We start from the raw sequence: 17,493 nt of genomic DNA, 5'->3' as shown, positions 1-17,493 counted from the left end.
ACTTCTCACCGTCTCATTCTACTTCTGATCGTTCCACCCCACTTCTCATCATTTGTTCTACTTCTCAACCTTCTGCTCTGCTTCTCCTAGTCCACTCTGCATTTTATCGCCCCACTCTACTTCTCATCATTTGTTCAACTTCTCATTACCCTGCTCTGCTCCTTGTTGTCTGCTCCACTCCTCAATGTCCTGCTTGGACAGCCAGACTTCTGGCATCTGTTGCAATCCAAATAAATATAAAAGTAATGTTTGGTCTGTATCTGGTTAGGCACTGAATAAAGCAGCAAAACCAGCCTTTTCTATTTCCCTCTCCTTTGGATCTTTTCCACTTTTGTGTATAAAACATTTTCATTACTGTGATATACCTTTAGCTCTAGGAAATTGCATTCAAGGCCTCTGAACAGTCACCTCAGCTCCTGTGCAGTGCCATTCTCTTAATGGATCCTCAGCCTAAATTGGTTCAGAAAGGGCAATGGTTATCCTGCGGGTATTTTTTCTTTACTCATAACTTGAAATATTACACTGTCCACCTCAACCGCCTAGACTGGCTGGCCCAAAGCCTATTCCTTTTACTACAAATTACCCTTCTAGCTCAATACTCAGGACTGCATCAGCTGTGACCATCCAGGCTGATCGCTGGCCATAACACTACATACCAACCAGCTCAGCCCTCTGTAACACATGAGCAGAAGCTGGATGGAACCCAGTTATATCAAAACCTAGGGAAGCTTACAGGGAACACAATGACAGTCATGGGCCCCTAAACTGATTACAGCTTTACAGATTTACACAAAAGTACCTACCTACAATGCTACTGCCTGGGGTACATTCCCTACAACTGTTTATGTGCATCAATGTACTTATTTTTTATGTCTTTAAAAGATAAGTATACTTAGCTTTTTTGCCCCTTCCCCTGACCTAACCGATTCCATTCTCCCCCTCCAGTGCTGCAAGTCTTCACTGCCCTGGCCATTCTTGCGTATTACAGCCCCCTAGACTTTTTTGGGACCGTCTCAGATTTTCACCGGCTTTGGGACACAACACCATAGAACACGTGTCATTCCATGTGGTCCTTGTCCCCAGGGGGATGGGTGGAGGTGAGATATAGACAGTCTGTGAAAGAGCTGAACACTGCACACTGCATAGCACACCCCTAAACCCTACAGGGTTTAGCTCACTCATCAACACTGCACTCTGTACACAGCGCACCCCTGAACTCTGCCCCTCTGTACATAGGCAACCCTGATCTCTGCACTCAGGACGTAGCCTAATCCTGAATTCTGCATTCTGTACATAGCACACCCCTGAACTCTGTACACAACGAACCCCTGAGTTCTGCACACAGCGCACTCCTGAACTCTGCACTCTGTACATAGCGTATTCCTGAACTCTGCACTTTGTACACAGCGCACCCCTGAATGCTGCCCTCTGTACATAAGCACTCCTGAACGCTGCACTCTGTACATAGGCACCCCTGAACTCTGTACATAGGACACCCCTGAACACTCGGTACGTAGCCTAACTCTGCACTCTGTACACAGCTCATCTCTGAACTCTACACTCTGTACACAGGGCACCCCTGAACGCTGCACTCTGTACATAGGCAACCCTGAACTCTGCACTTGGTACATAGTCTAATCCTGAATTCTGAACTCTGCACACAGCACATCCCTGAACTCTGCACACAGCGCACCCCTGAACTCTGCACACAGTGCACCTCTGGACTCTATACATAGGCACCCCTGAATTCTGCACACAGCGCAACCCTGAACTCTGCACACAGCACACTCCTGAACTCTGCACACAGCGCACCCCTGAACTCTGCACACAGCGCACCCACTGAACTCTGCACACAGCGCATCCCCTGAACTCTGCACACAGCGCACCCCCTGAACTCTGCACTCTCTACACAGTGCACCCCTGAACTCTGTACACAACACACCCCTGAACTCTGTACACAATGGACCCCTGAACTTTGCACTCTGTACATAGCGCACCCCTGAACGCTGCACTTGGTACGTAGCCTAATCCTGAACTCTGCACTCGGTAGGTAGCATACCTAGAACTATATATAGTCTTACAAATACAAATGGCCCTTTGAGGACAACCATAATGCCGTAGCTGTACGGCAGTCCATGCATGGGAGATAGCGGGCAACCTGTGATCTCGGTGTACAGAGTAGGGTTGCCACCTGTTCGGGATTCACCCGGACAGTTCAGGTTTGGAATCATGTGTCCGGGTTTCAGACTGTCTGAGACCCGGACACATTATTCAGACCAGACTATGGCTTCCCAGCAGGGTTGCTGGCTGCAGTTGTCTAAGCTGAGAGTGTCTGTTACATTCTCTTTCACACTGCCCAAAGTGCACTAACAGCCCCCCCCACACACACACACACACAGACGGGAGAGGAGAGAGGGTTCAATCTGCACCTCTTTCTCCCGCCCCTACCCTTCTTTGTCTGACCACACTCCAATCCCTGGGGCTGTACCTCAGAAAAGGAAAGTGGGGATGGGAAGTTTGAAGCCCAGCAGCCTCAGTTACATCTGCTTGAGAGGTGCTGACTGCCAAGGGGTGAGTGAGCTCACCATCCATCCCTGTCTGTGACTGAAGTCTCCCCCCCCTTCTCTCTCCTGCCTCTGAGTGAGTATGTTAAGGCAAATCAGGGTTCTCAGAGCACCCCTTACATCAGAGTTTCCCTTTACACCAGAGGCCACAGTGTTCCCCCTTACACCAGAGTCCTATCCGTACACCAAAGCATCCCTTATGTTTGATTCCCCAGATTTCTCCCTTACATCAGAGTCTGCAGAGTCCTCCCTTACAGTGAAAGGGAACTCTGCGACTTCAGATGCAAAAGGGTAACTCTGCAATTTCTGATGTAAAGGGGGAACTCTGTGGACTCTGATGTAAAGGAGGACTCTTGTGATTAACTTCATATGATTAGAAATGTTATTTAATAGTAAAATCTATGTATAGTTTATCTATGCATACTATGAAAAAAAATTGCTGTGCGACTCTCAAGTGTTCGGGTTTGACTTGAAGAAAAGGTGGCAACCCTAGTATAGAGAGAGGATGGGGATCTGCCAGTGTAAACAAGGCGGATCCCCGTTCTGCCAGATGACATGTGAGAGATCTTCTGTTCCCAGTGATCGGGAACAGCGATCTCTGTCATGTCCCTGGCAGCCCATCCCCCTCCTACAGTTAGAACACACCCAGGGAACACACTTAACCCCTTGATTGCCCCCTAGTGTTAACCCCTTCCCTACCAGTGTCATTTATACATTGATCAGTGCATTTTCATAGCACTGGTCACTGGTCCCCAAAAAATGTCATTTGGGGTCAAATTTGTCTGCCACAATGTCGCAGTCCTACTAAAAATCACAGATCGCCGCCGTTACCAGTAAAAGCAATTTTAAAAAATCTATCCCGTAGATTCTAGACGTGATAACTTTTGCGCAAACCATTCAATATACGCCTATTGCGAATTTTTTTTACCAAAAATATGTAAAAGAATATATATCGGCCTAAACTGATGAATACATTTTTTTTTGGGGGGGGGGGGGGGGGGGAATATTTATTATAGCAGAAAGTAAAAAAAAAAATGATTTATTTTTTTTTTTCAAAATTGTTGTTTTTTTTTTTTGTTTATAGCACAAAAAAAATAAAAGCCGCAGAGGTGATCACATACCACCGAAAGAAAAGCTCTATTTGCGGGGAAAAAAAGGACGTTGATTTTGTTTGGGTACAACGTTGCAGGACCGCGCAAATTTAAAGTGACAGTGCCGTATCGCAGAAAAAATGGCCTGGTCATTAAGGGGGTAAATCCTTTCCGGGGCTGAAGTGGTTAACGTGAAAAAACATGAGATTTTACAACCCCTTTAAGCATCGTCGGGCAGTGCTTCCTCTTTTGCTAAACCTTTGTTACTTTCTGTACCATGGTCAACCTCCATCATCTTGTACAAATTAGGAGGGTTTTATTTTGCCATGGAGCCCGTTCTCTTGTGAAAAATGATGATGCATCTTCTAATGCTCCTGTCCTGTTGGGGATTCAGCGCTCACGTAGCACCCATGAGACGCACTCTGCTGGCTGATCTCCAGAAAAAAATGGACGACTTTCTATCTACGGGTCTCAAACTGACGGCCCTCCAGCTGTTGCGGAACTCCAAGTCCCATCATGCCTCTGCCTGTGGGGAGTCGTGCTTGTAACTGCGAGCCTTGCAATGCCTCATGGGACTTGTAGTTTTGCAACAGCTGGAGGGCCACCAGTTTGAGACCCTCGGCTGCATTGAGTGTACAAAGAGCTGCAGTACCTCCACCCGCCACAAGGTGGAGATCTCATGTATAAAAGGTGGAACGCACATAGAGGAAGTGGTGTGGAACAAAGACCTAAAGCTCGTGATGGAGCAGACAGGAAGTTCCGGGTGAGAGGTGAGTCGGGAGGAAGTAGAGAGGAGACATTGCTGAAACTGGCAGCAGAGGAGGTAATAAGATATTATTTTATATTTACACCCAGTAATCCTCCCGTCATGTCCGTCCTCTTCCTCCACAGTCACTGTGATGTCTTTTATCTCCAGCAGATGATGATACACACATATATAGTACAAAAAATATATAGATTTATTATATAATTCTTTATATAGCTCTGACATATACCGCAGTGCTGTACAGAGATCAGTGAGCCAGTCACATCAGTCTCTGTACCAGAGGAGCTTACACTCTAATGTCCCCTCCCCCCCACAGTCACATCAGTCTCTGTACCAGAAGAGCTTACACTCTAATGTCCCCTCCCCCACAGTCACATCAGTCTCTGTACCAGAGGAGCTTACACTCTAATGTCCCCTCCCCCACAGTCACATCAGTCTCTGTACTAGAGGAGCTTACACTCTAATGTCTCCCCACAGTCACATCAGTCTCTGTACCAGAGGAGCTTACACTCTAATGTCCCCTCCCCCCACAGTCACATCAGTCTCTGTACCAGAAGAGCTTACACTCTAATGTCCCCTCCCCCACAGTCACATCAGTCTCTGTACTAGAGGAGCTTACACTCTAATGTCTCCCCACAGTCACATCAGTCTCTGTACCAGAGGAGCTTACACTCTAATGTCCCCTCCCCCACAGTCACATCAATCTCTGTACCAGAGGAGCTTACACTCTAATGTCCCCTCCCCCCACAGTCACTATAGTCTCTATACCAGAGGAGCTTACACTCTAATGTCCCCTCCCCCCACAGTCACTATAGTCTCTATACCAGAGGAGCTTACACTCTAATGTCCCCTCCCCCCCACAGTCACATCAGTCTCTGTACAGAGGAGCTTACACTCTAATGTCCCCTCCCCCACAGTCACATCAGTCTCTGTACCAGAGGAGCTTACACTCTAATGTCCCCTCCCCCCCACAGTCACATCAGTCTCTGTACAGAGGAGCTTACACTCTAATGTCCCCTCCCCCACAGTCACATCAGTCTCTGTACAGAGGAGCTTACGCTCTAATGTCACCCCACAGTCACATCAGTCTCTGTACCAGAGGAGCTTACATTCTAATGTCCCCTCCCCCACAGTCACATCAGTCTCTGTACAGAGGAGCTTACACTCTAATGTCCCCTCCCTCACAGTCACATCAGTCTCTGTACCAGAGGAGCTTACACTCTAATGTCCCCTCCCCCACAGTCACATCAGTCTCTGTACAGAGGAGCTTACACTCTAATGTCCCCTCCCCCACAGTCACATCAGTCTCTGTACCAGAGGAGCTTACACTCTAATGTCCCCTCCCCCACATCACATCAGTCTCTGTACCAGAGGAGCTTACACTCTAATGTCCCCTCCCCCACAGTCACATCAGTCTCTGTACAGAGGAGCTTACACTCTAATGTCCCCTCCCCCCACAGTCACATCAGTCTCTGTACCAGAGGAGCTTACACTCTAATGTCCCCTCCCCCACAGTCACATCAGTCTCTGTACCAGAGGAGCTTACACTCTAATGTCCCCTCCCCCCACAGTCACATCAGTCTCTGTACCAGAGGAGCTTACACTCTAATGTCCCCTCCCCCCACAGTCACATCAGTCTCTGTACCAGAGGAGCTTACACTCTAATGTCCCCTCCCCCCACAGTCACATCAGTCTCTGTACCAGAGGAGCTTACACTCTAATGTCCCCCCCCCCCACAGTCACATCAGTCTCTGTACCAGAGGAGCTTACACTCTAATGTCCCCTCCCCCACAGTCACACACTATTATTATTATTATACATTGATCTGCGCAATACTCAAAGGTGTATTTATAAAGCAGTGAAAAGGATTTTCACCAAACATTCTCTGGCGGTCCATGTGTTTTAAAATGACAACGATTGGTTCTCCACCTGATAAAAATGTTGGTGAAAGTCCCATTAGAGAGCTCAACACACCAAGTCCCGAAAGTTATCGATTTTTATTACCTTGTATGCACAGAGGTGACGCAATGAGGATGAAGAAGGGCCGAAGTCACATGACCAAGAGGATTCTGGATCTCACCCTGGAGATCATCTACCTGCTGACCGGAGAGGTGAGGAGGATTCTGAGAGGTCACATGACATCACTCTTATCTCTATTAATAAAACACAGACCTGACCGGAGAGGTGAGGAGGATTCTGGGAGGTCACATGACATCACTCTTATCTCTATTAATAAAACCCAGACCTGACCGGAGAGGTGAGGAGGATTCTGGGAGGTCACGTGACATCACTCTTATCTCTATTAATAAAACACAGACCTGACCGGAGAGGTGAGGAGGATTCTGGGAGGTCACATGACATCACTCTTATCTCTATTAATAAAACACAGACCTGACCGGAGAGGTGAGGAGGATTCTGGGAGGTCACGTGACATCACTCTTATCTCTATTAATAAAACACAGACCTGACCGGAGAGGTGAGGAGGATTCTGGGAGGTCACATGACATCACTCTTATCTCTATTAATAAAACACAGACCTGACCGGAGAGGTGAAGGGGATTCTGGGAGGTCACATGACATCACTCTTATCTCTATTAATAAAACACAGACCTGACCGGAGAGGTGAGGAGGATTCTGGGAGGTCACATGACATCACTCTTATCTCTATTAATAAAACACAGACCTGACCGGAGAGGTGAGGAGGATTTGGGTAACATGTTAAATCTTAGTACCTATTTTAATAGGACTATGAAATAGTGAAGAAGACATCTAATATGGTCTTGGCACCGAGCAGCCGTCCCCATATACCAACCCTACCTGACTCCTTGGTACCTGAAACATATAACAAGAAGATTCTAGAAGTCACCAAGAAGATGATGGAGCTGCTGACAGGAGAGGTGAGCGGTGCCGGGAATTCTGGGACATTATCCAGTAACAGACAAGGGATGTGTCTGGATGGTGACTGTATCATTGTGTGTGTCAGGTTCCTATAAGGTGTCAGGATGTCACTGTCTATTTCTCCATGGAGGAGTGGGAGTATTTAGAAGGACACAAGGATCTCTACAAGGACGTCATGATGGAGAATCAGCCGCCCCTCACATCACCGGGTAAGAGGAGACTTTATTGTAAAGGAGAGAGCAGTACGGAGGGTCCACCTAGATCCCCCATCATCTGATAAACACATAGAAACAATGTATTCAGTCAGTGTGTGTGTTTCCTACAGATGGATCCAGTAATGGGAACCCACCAGAGAGATGTCCCCGTCCTCTGTATTCCCGGGATTCCACACAGGAAGATCACACCATCCCCCACCATCATCAGGTAGGTGGGGCTGAGGGACTAGAACTATAGGAAGACACCCTTCTATGTAATCTCTTGCTACCTTTTACCTGTGTATGCTACTGTTTTTGGGGTTTAGGCTACAGAACTGAAAGACCTCAAAATTGAGATTAAAGAGGAGGAAGAAGAAGAGACGTTTGTGTGTGGAGAACAACAGTCTATGGAGGAGGGAGGTCCTCTGTATTCCCGGGATTCCACACAGGAAGATCACACCATCCCTCACCATCATCAGGTAGGTGGGACTGAGGGTCAAGAACCCAAAATACTGTAAATAAAAACTGTGAGATTATAGGCTGTTAATCAGGGCTCACCGTTTTAAATATATTTTTCTGCCATTTGTTGGCTTAGGATGAAGGACTGATTGATAGGAATGTTGAAATTAAAAGAGGAGAAGAAGAAGAGACAAATGTGATGGGTAATCGGCATTCTATTGAGGAGGTTGGGATGACTGACAGAATTAATATGGAATGTTCTATAGAAATTAGCACAGGTAAGTAATAAACACTACATGCAAAAATGGTCCACATTTTCATCTCATGTTTAAAGTTATGCAAAATTTTCCAAGATTGATGGAAATTCAGACAATCGTTTATATCATCTTTTCAACAAATGAGAATACCATATGAAAGGTCCATCTCCATTCCTCAATATAACGTCATGTTCCCAACAAATGAGGAGGAGATACTGTACACCATATGAAAGGTTCATCTCCATTCCTCAATATAATGTCATGTTCCCAACAAATGAGGAGGAGATACTGTACACCATATGAAAGGTCCATCTCCATTCCTCAATATAACGTCATGTTCCCAACAAATGAGGAGGAGATACTGTACACCATATGAAAGGTCCATCTCCATTCCTCAATATAACGTCATGTTCCCAATAAATGAGGTGGAGATACTGTACACCATATGAAAGGTCCATCTCCATTCCTCAATATAACGTCATGTTCCTAACAAATGAGGAGGAGATACTGTACACCATATGAAAGGTCCATCTCCATTCCTCAATATAACGTCATGTTCCCAATAAATGAGGAGGAGATACTGTACACCATATGAAAGGTCCATCTCCATTCCTCAATATAATGTCATGTTCTCAACAAATGAGGAGGAGATACTGTACACCATATGAAAGGTCCATCTCCATTCCTCAATATAACGTCATGTTTCCAACAAATGAGGAGGAGATACTGTACACCATATAAAAGATCCATCTCCATTCCTCAATATAACATCATGTTCCCAACAAATGAGGAGGAGATACAGTACACCATATGAAAGGTCCATCTCCATTCCTCAATATAACGTCATGTTTCCAACAAATGAGGAGGAGATACTGTACACCATATGAAAGGTCCATCTCCATTCCTCAATATAACGTCATGTTCCTAACAAATGAGGAGGAGATACTGTACACCATATGAAAGGTCCATCTCCATTCCTCAATATAACGTCATGTTCCCAATAAATGAGGTGGAGATACTGTACACCATATGAAAGGTCCATCTCCATTCCTCAATATAACGTCGTGTTCCCAATAAATGAGGTGGAGATACTGTACACCATATGAAAGGTCCATCTCCATTCCTCAATATAATGTCATGTTCCCAACAAATGAGGAGGAGATACTGTACACCATATGAAAGGTCCATCTCCATTCCTCTATATAACGTCATGTTCCCAACAAATGACGTGGAGATACTGTACACCATATGAAAGGTCCATCTCCATTCCTCAATATAACGTCATGTTCCCAACAAATGAGGAGGAGATACTGTACACCATATGAAAGGTCCATCTCCATTCCTCAATATAACGTCATGTTTCCAACAAATGAGGAGGAGATACTGTACACCATATGAAAGGTCCATCTCCATTCCTCAATATAACGTCATGTTTCCAACAAATGAGGAGGAGATACTGTACACCATGTGAATCACACCAAGATCCTGGGTTCCACTATTGTTTTGATTGTATTATGTGCTTTTATTTCTATTGGTATATTGGTGTTTAAATACTATCTAACATTTATGCCTGTGCTATGTGTAATTGCTGACTATTATTCTAGCATACATGACTCCTGAGTGGAAACATGTTAAAAAAATACTCATGTCCTTTAATTCTATCCAATAGGTGGGACTAAGGTCCGGAACACATTTGAAGAGTGTCCTACAATACCTCAGAATTATTATCCCGCACACAAGGACATCACACAATCCTCTAAGATGCCTACTCCCCAGAGATCCTCTTTTGTTAATCTGGGTTTTGAATTAAAAAAATGCTTTTCATCAAAATTATCCGTTCACGCCGATCAAAGGACTCACACGCAGCTTCCATTTCAATGCGCAGAGTGCGGGAAACGTTTCGCTCAGAAAGGCGATCTCCTTGCACACCACAGGATCCACACAGACGTGCGGCGATTTGCATGCACCGAGTGCGGAAAGAGCTTCGTGCGGATGGGCCACCTTCTAGCACACCAGAGGATTCACACCGGCGAGCGTCCTTATTCGTGTTCGGAGTGCGGGAAATGTTTCATACAGAAACCGCACCTTCTTACGCACCTGAGAAGCCACACGGGCGAGCGTCCCTACTCGTGCGCAGAATGCAGGAAGAGCTTCACTCGTAAAAGACTGCTTACTGCTCACCAGAAAAGCCACACGCACCACTATTCCTATTCTTGTTCGGAGTGCGGCAAACGCTTTGCTCAAAAGCTACATCTTGTTGAACACTACAGGAGCCACGCGGGCGAGCTACCATTGCCCTCGACGTAGTGCGGGAATTGTTTTCACCCAGTAAGAGCGCCTTATGACACGCCGGAGGATTCACACCGGCAAGAGTCCCTTTTTCTTGCTTAGAGTGTGGGAAATGTTTCTTGCAGAAGGGTCACCAGGAAAAGCACTACGGAGAGTGCGTTTGTCATGTTTAGAGTGCAGGAAATCTTTTAGGCTACATTCACACCTGAGTGGAGCAATTTTCCTGCGGGTTTTTCTTTTGAGAGTTGTTGCGTGTTTTCAGACGTGCATTACAGGGGTTTTACAGCATTAGGTGGTGTTGTTTAGCCAATAGAGAGCACTCGTGGGGGGAGAGGTGTAGGGGTTTGACCCCTTGGCGCCGGCCGTGCGCTTAGTCCTTAGCACCGAGGGGCCGCATCATTGCGTGAATTGCTGCCAATACACCTGTGCTGAGAGCGCGTGCGCCGCGCACTCCTGGCACAGTTATCGTCGCCGATCGCTCCTTGCGTTCGGGATTCTTCAGAGCATGTGACCGCCGTGATTGGCTGTCAAGTGCTCAGAAGACTCCCTAGAGCAGTGGTTTTCAACCTGGGGGTCGGGACCCCCCCCCCCCGGGGGTCAAATGATGATTTGCCAGGGGTCACCAAATCCTGGGCTGTCCCTGGAGCCTGTGGCCGCCCAGCGGGGCTGTTCCCGGAGCCCGCGGCCACCCACTCGGCTTCTTCGCAGCCGCCCATTCAGTTCACGGCATGGCTGGGGGGGCGGAGACTAGAGGTCAGCTGACTGGTGAGGAATGTGAAGTGGGAGGGGCTGGAGGAGACCATATCTCCTGATTTCGGCATAGGTGTCACTGCTACGAGACACCACAAAGTCAGAGACACAGTGAAGCCGGAGACACAGTGAGTAACGCTAACTGTGATTAGAGTTGCCATTAAAAGTCCCCACTACAGTTCTCAGATCAGCAGATGACCTTGATCAAGAGCACCTAAGTTGGCTGATCAGAACTCCCCCCAGCACTGCCACTCATCCCATTCCCCCCACCCCCCAACCAAGGAGGAAGGAATGAAAATAGAAAATACATGGAAGGGAGAGGAAAAGAGGGGGGAGGAACAAAGAAAAAGGGAGAGAAAGAACAAGAAAGGCGGCTAGAGAGAGGGATGGGGAAAAAAAACCCAAGAAATTAGGATAGAGAGAGATAAGAGGGAATGAAAGGAGAACAAAGATAAAGAGTGGTACATCCTAAAATGTACCATAAGGGGTTTAATACTATATGTGTGGAAGGGACTCAGGGAGCGCTTAATGTCCGCGGGTTAGGGGCGCAAACTACTTGTCTTGCCTTGGGTGCAAGACCCACGCTACGAAAATAATTTTATCAAGGGGTCACGACACTAGGGTGGTTGAGAACCACTGCCCTAGAGGAAGGAGCGGTCGAGAGCTTTTAGTTAGGTGATGGTTACTGTGCCGGGAGCGCGCAGCGCACACGTTCTCAGCACAGGTCTATTGGCAGCGTTGTCATGTGATCTTAAGTCGGGCCCCCCGCCTCCCGGCGTCATAAACCTCTTAAAGGGCCGGCAGGCGCTAAGAGGTTAAAGGGGTTGTTAAGGTCAATTTATTATTTGTGACAGCCCCTCTGCAATAAGAAGATAAGCTATACATTTTTTTTTTTCAGCAGCTAAATACCTTTTTTCATATCGCCGATGTGCAATCACGTGACCATCCGCCGCTCTGCCTCCACCGATGTACGAACTACAGTGGGAGGGGCTGAGTTTGCCCTGTAACATCAGCTAAGCGGTCATGTGACCGCACATTGGCGATGTGAACAAAGGCATGAGGGGAGGGGCAGGGAGGAGAAGAGAGGGGCTGGGAGTGGAGGAGATTGTGTTCTCACTGCTGACTATGAAACTGATAGGGAGGGGGAGATGCAGACACACACAGGGAAGAGTTGTTATTACAGAGGCACATAAGCTGACCACGCTTTCATGGCTCAGCAGCCATGATAAACGTGGTCAGCTCACAGAGGGGAGGGGAAGTCAGGATCAACCCGGTGCTGTAGAAGATAGAAGGGGACAATTGGAAAGGCAAAAGCACTATGCTACAGCTTGTATTTTAAAGGGACAGGATCATAATTATTATTTTTTTTTTTGGGGGGGGGGGGGGAGTTGCGTTAATCACTTTCAGGCCTGAGCGACACTGCTGCGCGCTTTTGGAGCGACACCATTCATTGTGAATGGGCCTCCCTCCGTTCCAAAAATACGCCCATGTACCAAATTTTGACACTGAGCCAGGCGCATTTGGCGTTGCGTGTTTTGCCGCGATTTTAATGTGTTTTGTACGACAAATGGCGGCAAAATCGCACCACATTTCGGGTGCCATTAAGAAGTAATTGCACAGCATGCGCGTCGCATGTTTTGCTGCGTTTCTGAAATCGCAGGCAGAATCTGCCCGCGATTCCAATGTGCGAAAGTGTGAACGGGTACCCAAGGGTGGAGAGCTGCTGTTCTGAGCAGAAAACGCACTACGAAACGCTTGTAAAATGCTCATGTTGCGTGTTTTAAGGTGTTTCCAATGAAATGTATGAGGCTTAATCTGACAAAAAAAAGAAGCTTGTGTGCTTTTTTGAGCGACAGGCGTTTTGCTCCAGGCGACAGAATGCTCAGGCGTGAACAGGGGCCATTGAAATGTATGGGATTTTCCTTGTAGAGCGTTTTAGAGCTTCAAGCAGAAAATTTTATGGGGATTTTATGTGGAAGGGACGCCATCTTGTACACCATAGAAGTTACTCAGGGAAATATCCTTTTTTTTTTTCCAGCGTGCAAAAATATTAGGATTTTAGAAACGTGCATGTTAGGGTATGATAAACTTCCTAGATCATCCATGTGGAACACACCAACAGAAGCTGGTTGAAGCCCATCCACTGCGACCTTGTAAACTGGTGATGTGAGGTTTAAGCCGATGGGTGATTGTTTCCCCCAAATCCACTGACAGGTGGGGAGACGGCGTGTCCAAATACCACTCTACAAGGCCAATTCATGTCTTTAGAAAGGATCGGCACTCTCCCAATCAGCCGTGTAAACAAGACTGAAAGGTGGCCTCAGCCTGTGTGTCTCTGCCAAAATGAGGCCCTCCTCAACTCATTTCGTCACCCTGGACTGGGCGAAACGCATCGGGGTGGTTTTTGTCAGAGACACGCAGGCTGAGGCCGCCTTTCACTCTTGTTTACGCGGCTGATTGGGAGAGCGGTGGTCCTTTCTAAAGACATGAAGCTTATCAAGGTTCCTCCTGAGTGAGGTTTGCACGACATCTACAAGGACGTTATGGACAACCGGACTGACTACAGTTTTAAGTTTTACCCAAAAGTACAAAACCCTCACGTACTGTAATACATCTGCGTAGGACATGGTATCTACAGCTGTCAAACATGGTTTATGTTTCAAACAATAACCACCGTTCTTCACCACTCTGTCTTCATTACCATGAAAGTTGTCATTAAAGTCTATTATATATTGTATCGTATTGCATGTTTATTGTAGTGGCTGTTGAGGACCCTTCTTAAAGAAATAAGTTATGTAAGTAGCCTAGGACAGAAATTTTACGATATTTGTTTGAGCGATACAAGACAGCTGTTCAGCAAACCTTAGCAATATCATGGAAGTTGGCTATTCCAACGGTACAAACGCGTCAAGTGGAAGATGTCTTGGTACTTGATTAGTGGGGATATTACAGAACTCTATGTCTAAATTTCGAAACGTCTGGACACCATGGAGAACACTTCCAAACGTTTGACCAAACATCTGACAGGCTCTTGAGTGTATACTTTGGCTATTCCAACGGTACAACGAGTCAACTGGAAGATGTCTTGGTACTTGATTAGAGGGGATATTATACAACTGTGTCTAAATTTCGAAATGTCTGGACACCATGGAGAAGACTTCCAAACTTTGACCAAACATCTGGCAGGCTCTGGAGTGTATACTTTGCACGACTACACCACCCCTGGCTATTCCAAAGGTACAACGAGTCAACTTGAAGATGTCTTGGTACTTGATTAGAGGGGATATTACAGAACTCTATGTCTAAATTTCGAAAACGCCTGGACACCATGGAGAACACTTCCAAACTTTGACCAAACATCTGACAGGTTCTGGAGCGTATACTTTGGCTATTCCAACAGTACAACGAGTCAACTTGAAGATGTCTTGGTACTTGATTAGAGGGGATATTACACAACTCTATGTCTAAATTTCGAAAACGCCTGGACACAATGGAGAACACTTCCAAACTTTGACCAAACATCTCACAGGCTCTGGAGCGTATACTTTTCAAGACTACATCACCAGGGTCTCCCCTCCCTTACCCCTTCCCTCACCCCCCCCCCCCTTCTTTCCTTTATCCACTCCTTCCCCCTCTATTCCAACTCCGTTCTTTCTCTTATTCCCCTACTTGTCTTTACTTTCGCCCTTTCCTCTCCTTGATCTTCCTTCCGCTCTCTCCTTTTTTCCATAACTCATCTTCTTCCGCTTCTATGTTGGCACCTACTGCATCTAATAGGCCAACAAGTCCTTCACCCCCAGGTTCATCACTCCGAGTAAACAAGGCATTGACTAAATGTTAGTGTACATTCATTACCGGTCCAGGATGGTATTTTCAGAGGTGTATTCTGTATATCCGGGTATCATTGTCTGCCGTGCGCACCATGGAAGGAAAAATGTAACCTGTAGACTGCAGTGCCTTGTTTAATTCTTGTGAAACTCAATAACATTTTATTGTCATAGACATATACCGGAAAGATCTTTTTTTTTTTTTTTTTCTTCGTACCAAGTGGCAATATTTAGTAACACGTCTATACTTCTCCTGATCCCATCTTCATAGTCACTGAGGGAATCCTCTGCAGCCCTGGGGCCCAACCTGCGGCTCAAGGACCACATGCGGCCCTATGGTATGTGATGTGTGGCCTTCGGAACCTCAGCAGTCTGTAGTGGGAACATTGATTAGGGTAATACCCTGTTTCCCCGAAAATAAGCCCTACCCTGAAAATAAGACCTACAAGGACTTTAACTAGGGCTTATTTGGGGGTAGGGCTTATATTGCAGCCATCACCGACAATCACGCTAGGTCTTATTTTCGGGGAAACAGGGTAGAATTGATCACCTACTAGATTCATGTAACGTCTTCCCAGGTTTGTATTGTCTTCTGCAGCATCTCTCCAGCCAACAATGTATCCTGTCCTCACTCTCTGACCCTCATTTCCTCTATTAGGTCTGCAGTCTCCGACAGTCCTCTCTGGAATTACCTATATTGATCATTAAAGGAGTTGTAAACCCTCATGTTTTTTTACCTTAATGCATCCTATGCATTAAGATGAAAAAACACCTTGCAGTCACCGGCCCCCTAGCACCCCGTTTTACTTACCTGAGCCCTGAGCCCCGCTGTCCCTCTCTCCACGGACTCCCGGGTCTTGATTGGATAGATTGATAGCAGCGCAGCCATTGGCTCCCTCTGCTGTCAATCAAATCCAATGACTGGGGGGGCGGGGCTAAATCCTACATTTGGCCTCTATGGATGCTGGACTCGGGAGCGCGCCCGCAAGGTAACCCCCTCGGAGAGAGCTCTTCTCAAAGAGGGTTATCTAATGCAGGGGAAGAGCCACAGAGGGACCCCAAAAATGGATGTTTGGGGGCCACTCTGTGCAAAACGAGCTGCACAGTGGAGGTAAGTATGACATGTTTGTTATTTAAAAAAAATAAATAAAAAACGATCCTTTAGTATCACTTTAATGTACAGCCCTTTGGTGATGTCAGGGGTCACATTTGATGCCCCCCCCCCCCCCCTTTAGCTCATACAGTGGCTTGAAAAAGTATTCATACCCCTTGAAATTTTCCACATTTTGTCATGTTACAGCCAAAAACGTAAATGTATTTTATTGGGATTTTATGTGATAGACCAACACAAAGTGGCTCATAATTGTGAAGTGGAAGGAAAATGATAAAATGGTTTTCAATATTTTTTACAAATAAATATGTGAAAAGTGTGGGGGGGCATTTGTATGGCGCCCCCCTGAGTCAATACTTTGTAGAACCTCTACAATTACAGCTGCAAGTCTTTTTGGGGATGTCTCTACCAGCTTTGCACATCTAGAGAGGGACATTTTTGCCCATTCTTCCTCACAAAATACCTCAAGCTCTGTCAGATTGGATGGAAAGCGTCTGTGAAGAGCAGTTTTCAAGTCTTGCCGCAGATTCTCTCCTTTTTTTTTTTTTTTTTTTCTTACAGTAACAAATTTTATTTCAACAAGGAAACTGCAGTATAATAAAACAAAACCCATATTAGATGATAAAACTATAGCATAATGTGCGTTTGTATTAAAAAAAATATATATAATATATTTATATATATATATATATATAAAAATCTGATCACGTAAGATATAACAGGCAAATGGGCAATTAAAAAAAAAAGCATTCCTTCATAAATATGCCTCAGTCTGAAGGGTTACTGTCTGTGTTCGGTTGTATTTAAGGAGAGTGAGTAAGACAGAACTTTTATCATTTCTTATTATTATTATCTGTGTCTTCCTGTCCCAAAGGCTATTTTATATAGCATTTTTATTTATTTATTTATTTGTTTGTTTTTATTAGTAACGGCGGCAATCTGCAATTTTTATCGCGACTGCGACATTATGGCAGACACATCGGACAATTTTGACACCATTTTGGGACCATTGAAATTTTCCACATTTTGTCATTTATACAGCGATCAGTGCTATGAAAATGCACTGATTACTGTGTAAATGACACTGGCAGGGGAGGGGTTAAACATGAGGGGCGATCAAGGGTTTAAGTGTGTCCTAAGGAGGTGTTCTAACTGTGGGGGGGAGGGGCTACCACTGACATGACAGCGATCACTGCTCCCGATGACAAGGAGCAGTAGATCTCTGTCATGTCACTAGGAAGAATTGATGGGCACAATGACTGCGTTTGATGGGCACAGTGACTGCAT

At 45.9% G+C, this 17,493-nt stretch overlaps 1 protein-coding gene across 1 annotated transcript in view; it reads left to right on the top strand.

The window, feature by feature from the left end:
- Nucleotides 1-4,367: 4,367 nt before the first annotated feature.
- Nucleotides 4,368-17,493, top strand: part of LOC141106884 (uncharacterized) — a 57,298-nt gene continuing 44,172 nt past the window's right edge. Inside the window, 9 exon segments of the mRNA XM_073597812.1 lie at nucleotides 4,368-4,478; nucleotides 6,439-6,532; nucleotides 7,166-7,318; nucleotides 7,405-7,528; nucleotides 7,645-7,742; nucleotides 7,840-7,992; nucleotides 8,109-8,250; nucleotides 9,899-10,535; nucleotides 10,764-10,782. Coding sequence (XP_073453913.1) covers nucleotides 6,449-6,532; nucleotides 7,166-7,318; nucleotides 7,405-7,528; nucleotides 7,645-7,742; nucleotides 7,840-7,992; nucleotides 8,109-8,250; nucleotides 9,899-10,535; nucleotides 10,764-10,782 — 1,410 coding nt within the window. The 5' untranslated portion in view covers nucleotides 4,368-4,478; nucleotides 6,439-6,448.

The sequence above is a fragment of the Aquarana catesbeiana genome, linkage group LG08 (genome assembly GCF_042186555.1).
Source record: "Aquarana catesbeiana isolate 2022-GZ linkage group LG08, ASM4218655v1, whole genome shotgun sequence".
NCBI lineage: Eukaryota > Metazoa > Chordata > Amphibia > Anura > Ranidae > Aquarana > Aquarana catesbeiana.
The sequence above is the reverse complement of the archived record's forward strand: the minus strand, read 5'-3'. Positions and strand labels throughout refer to the sequence as shown.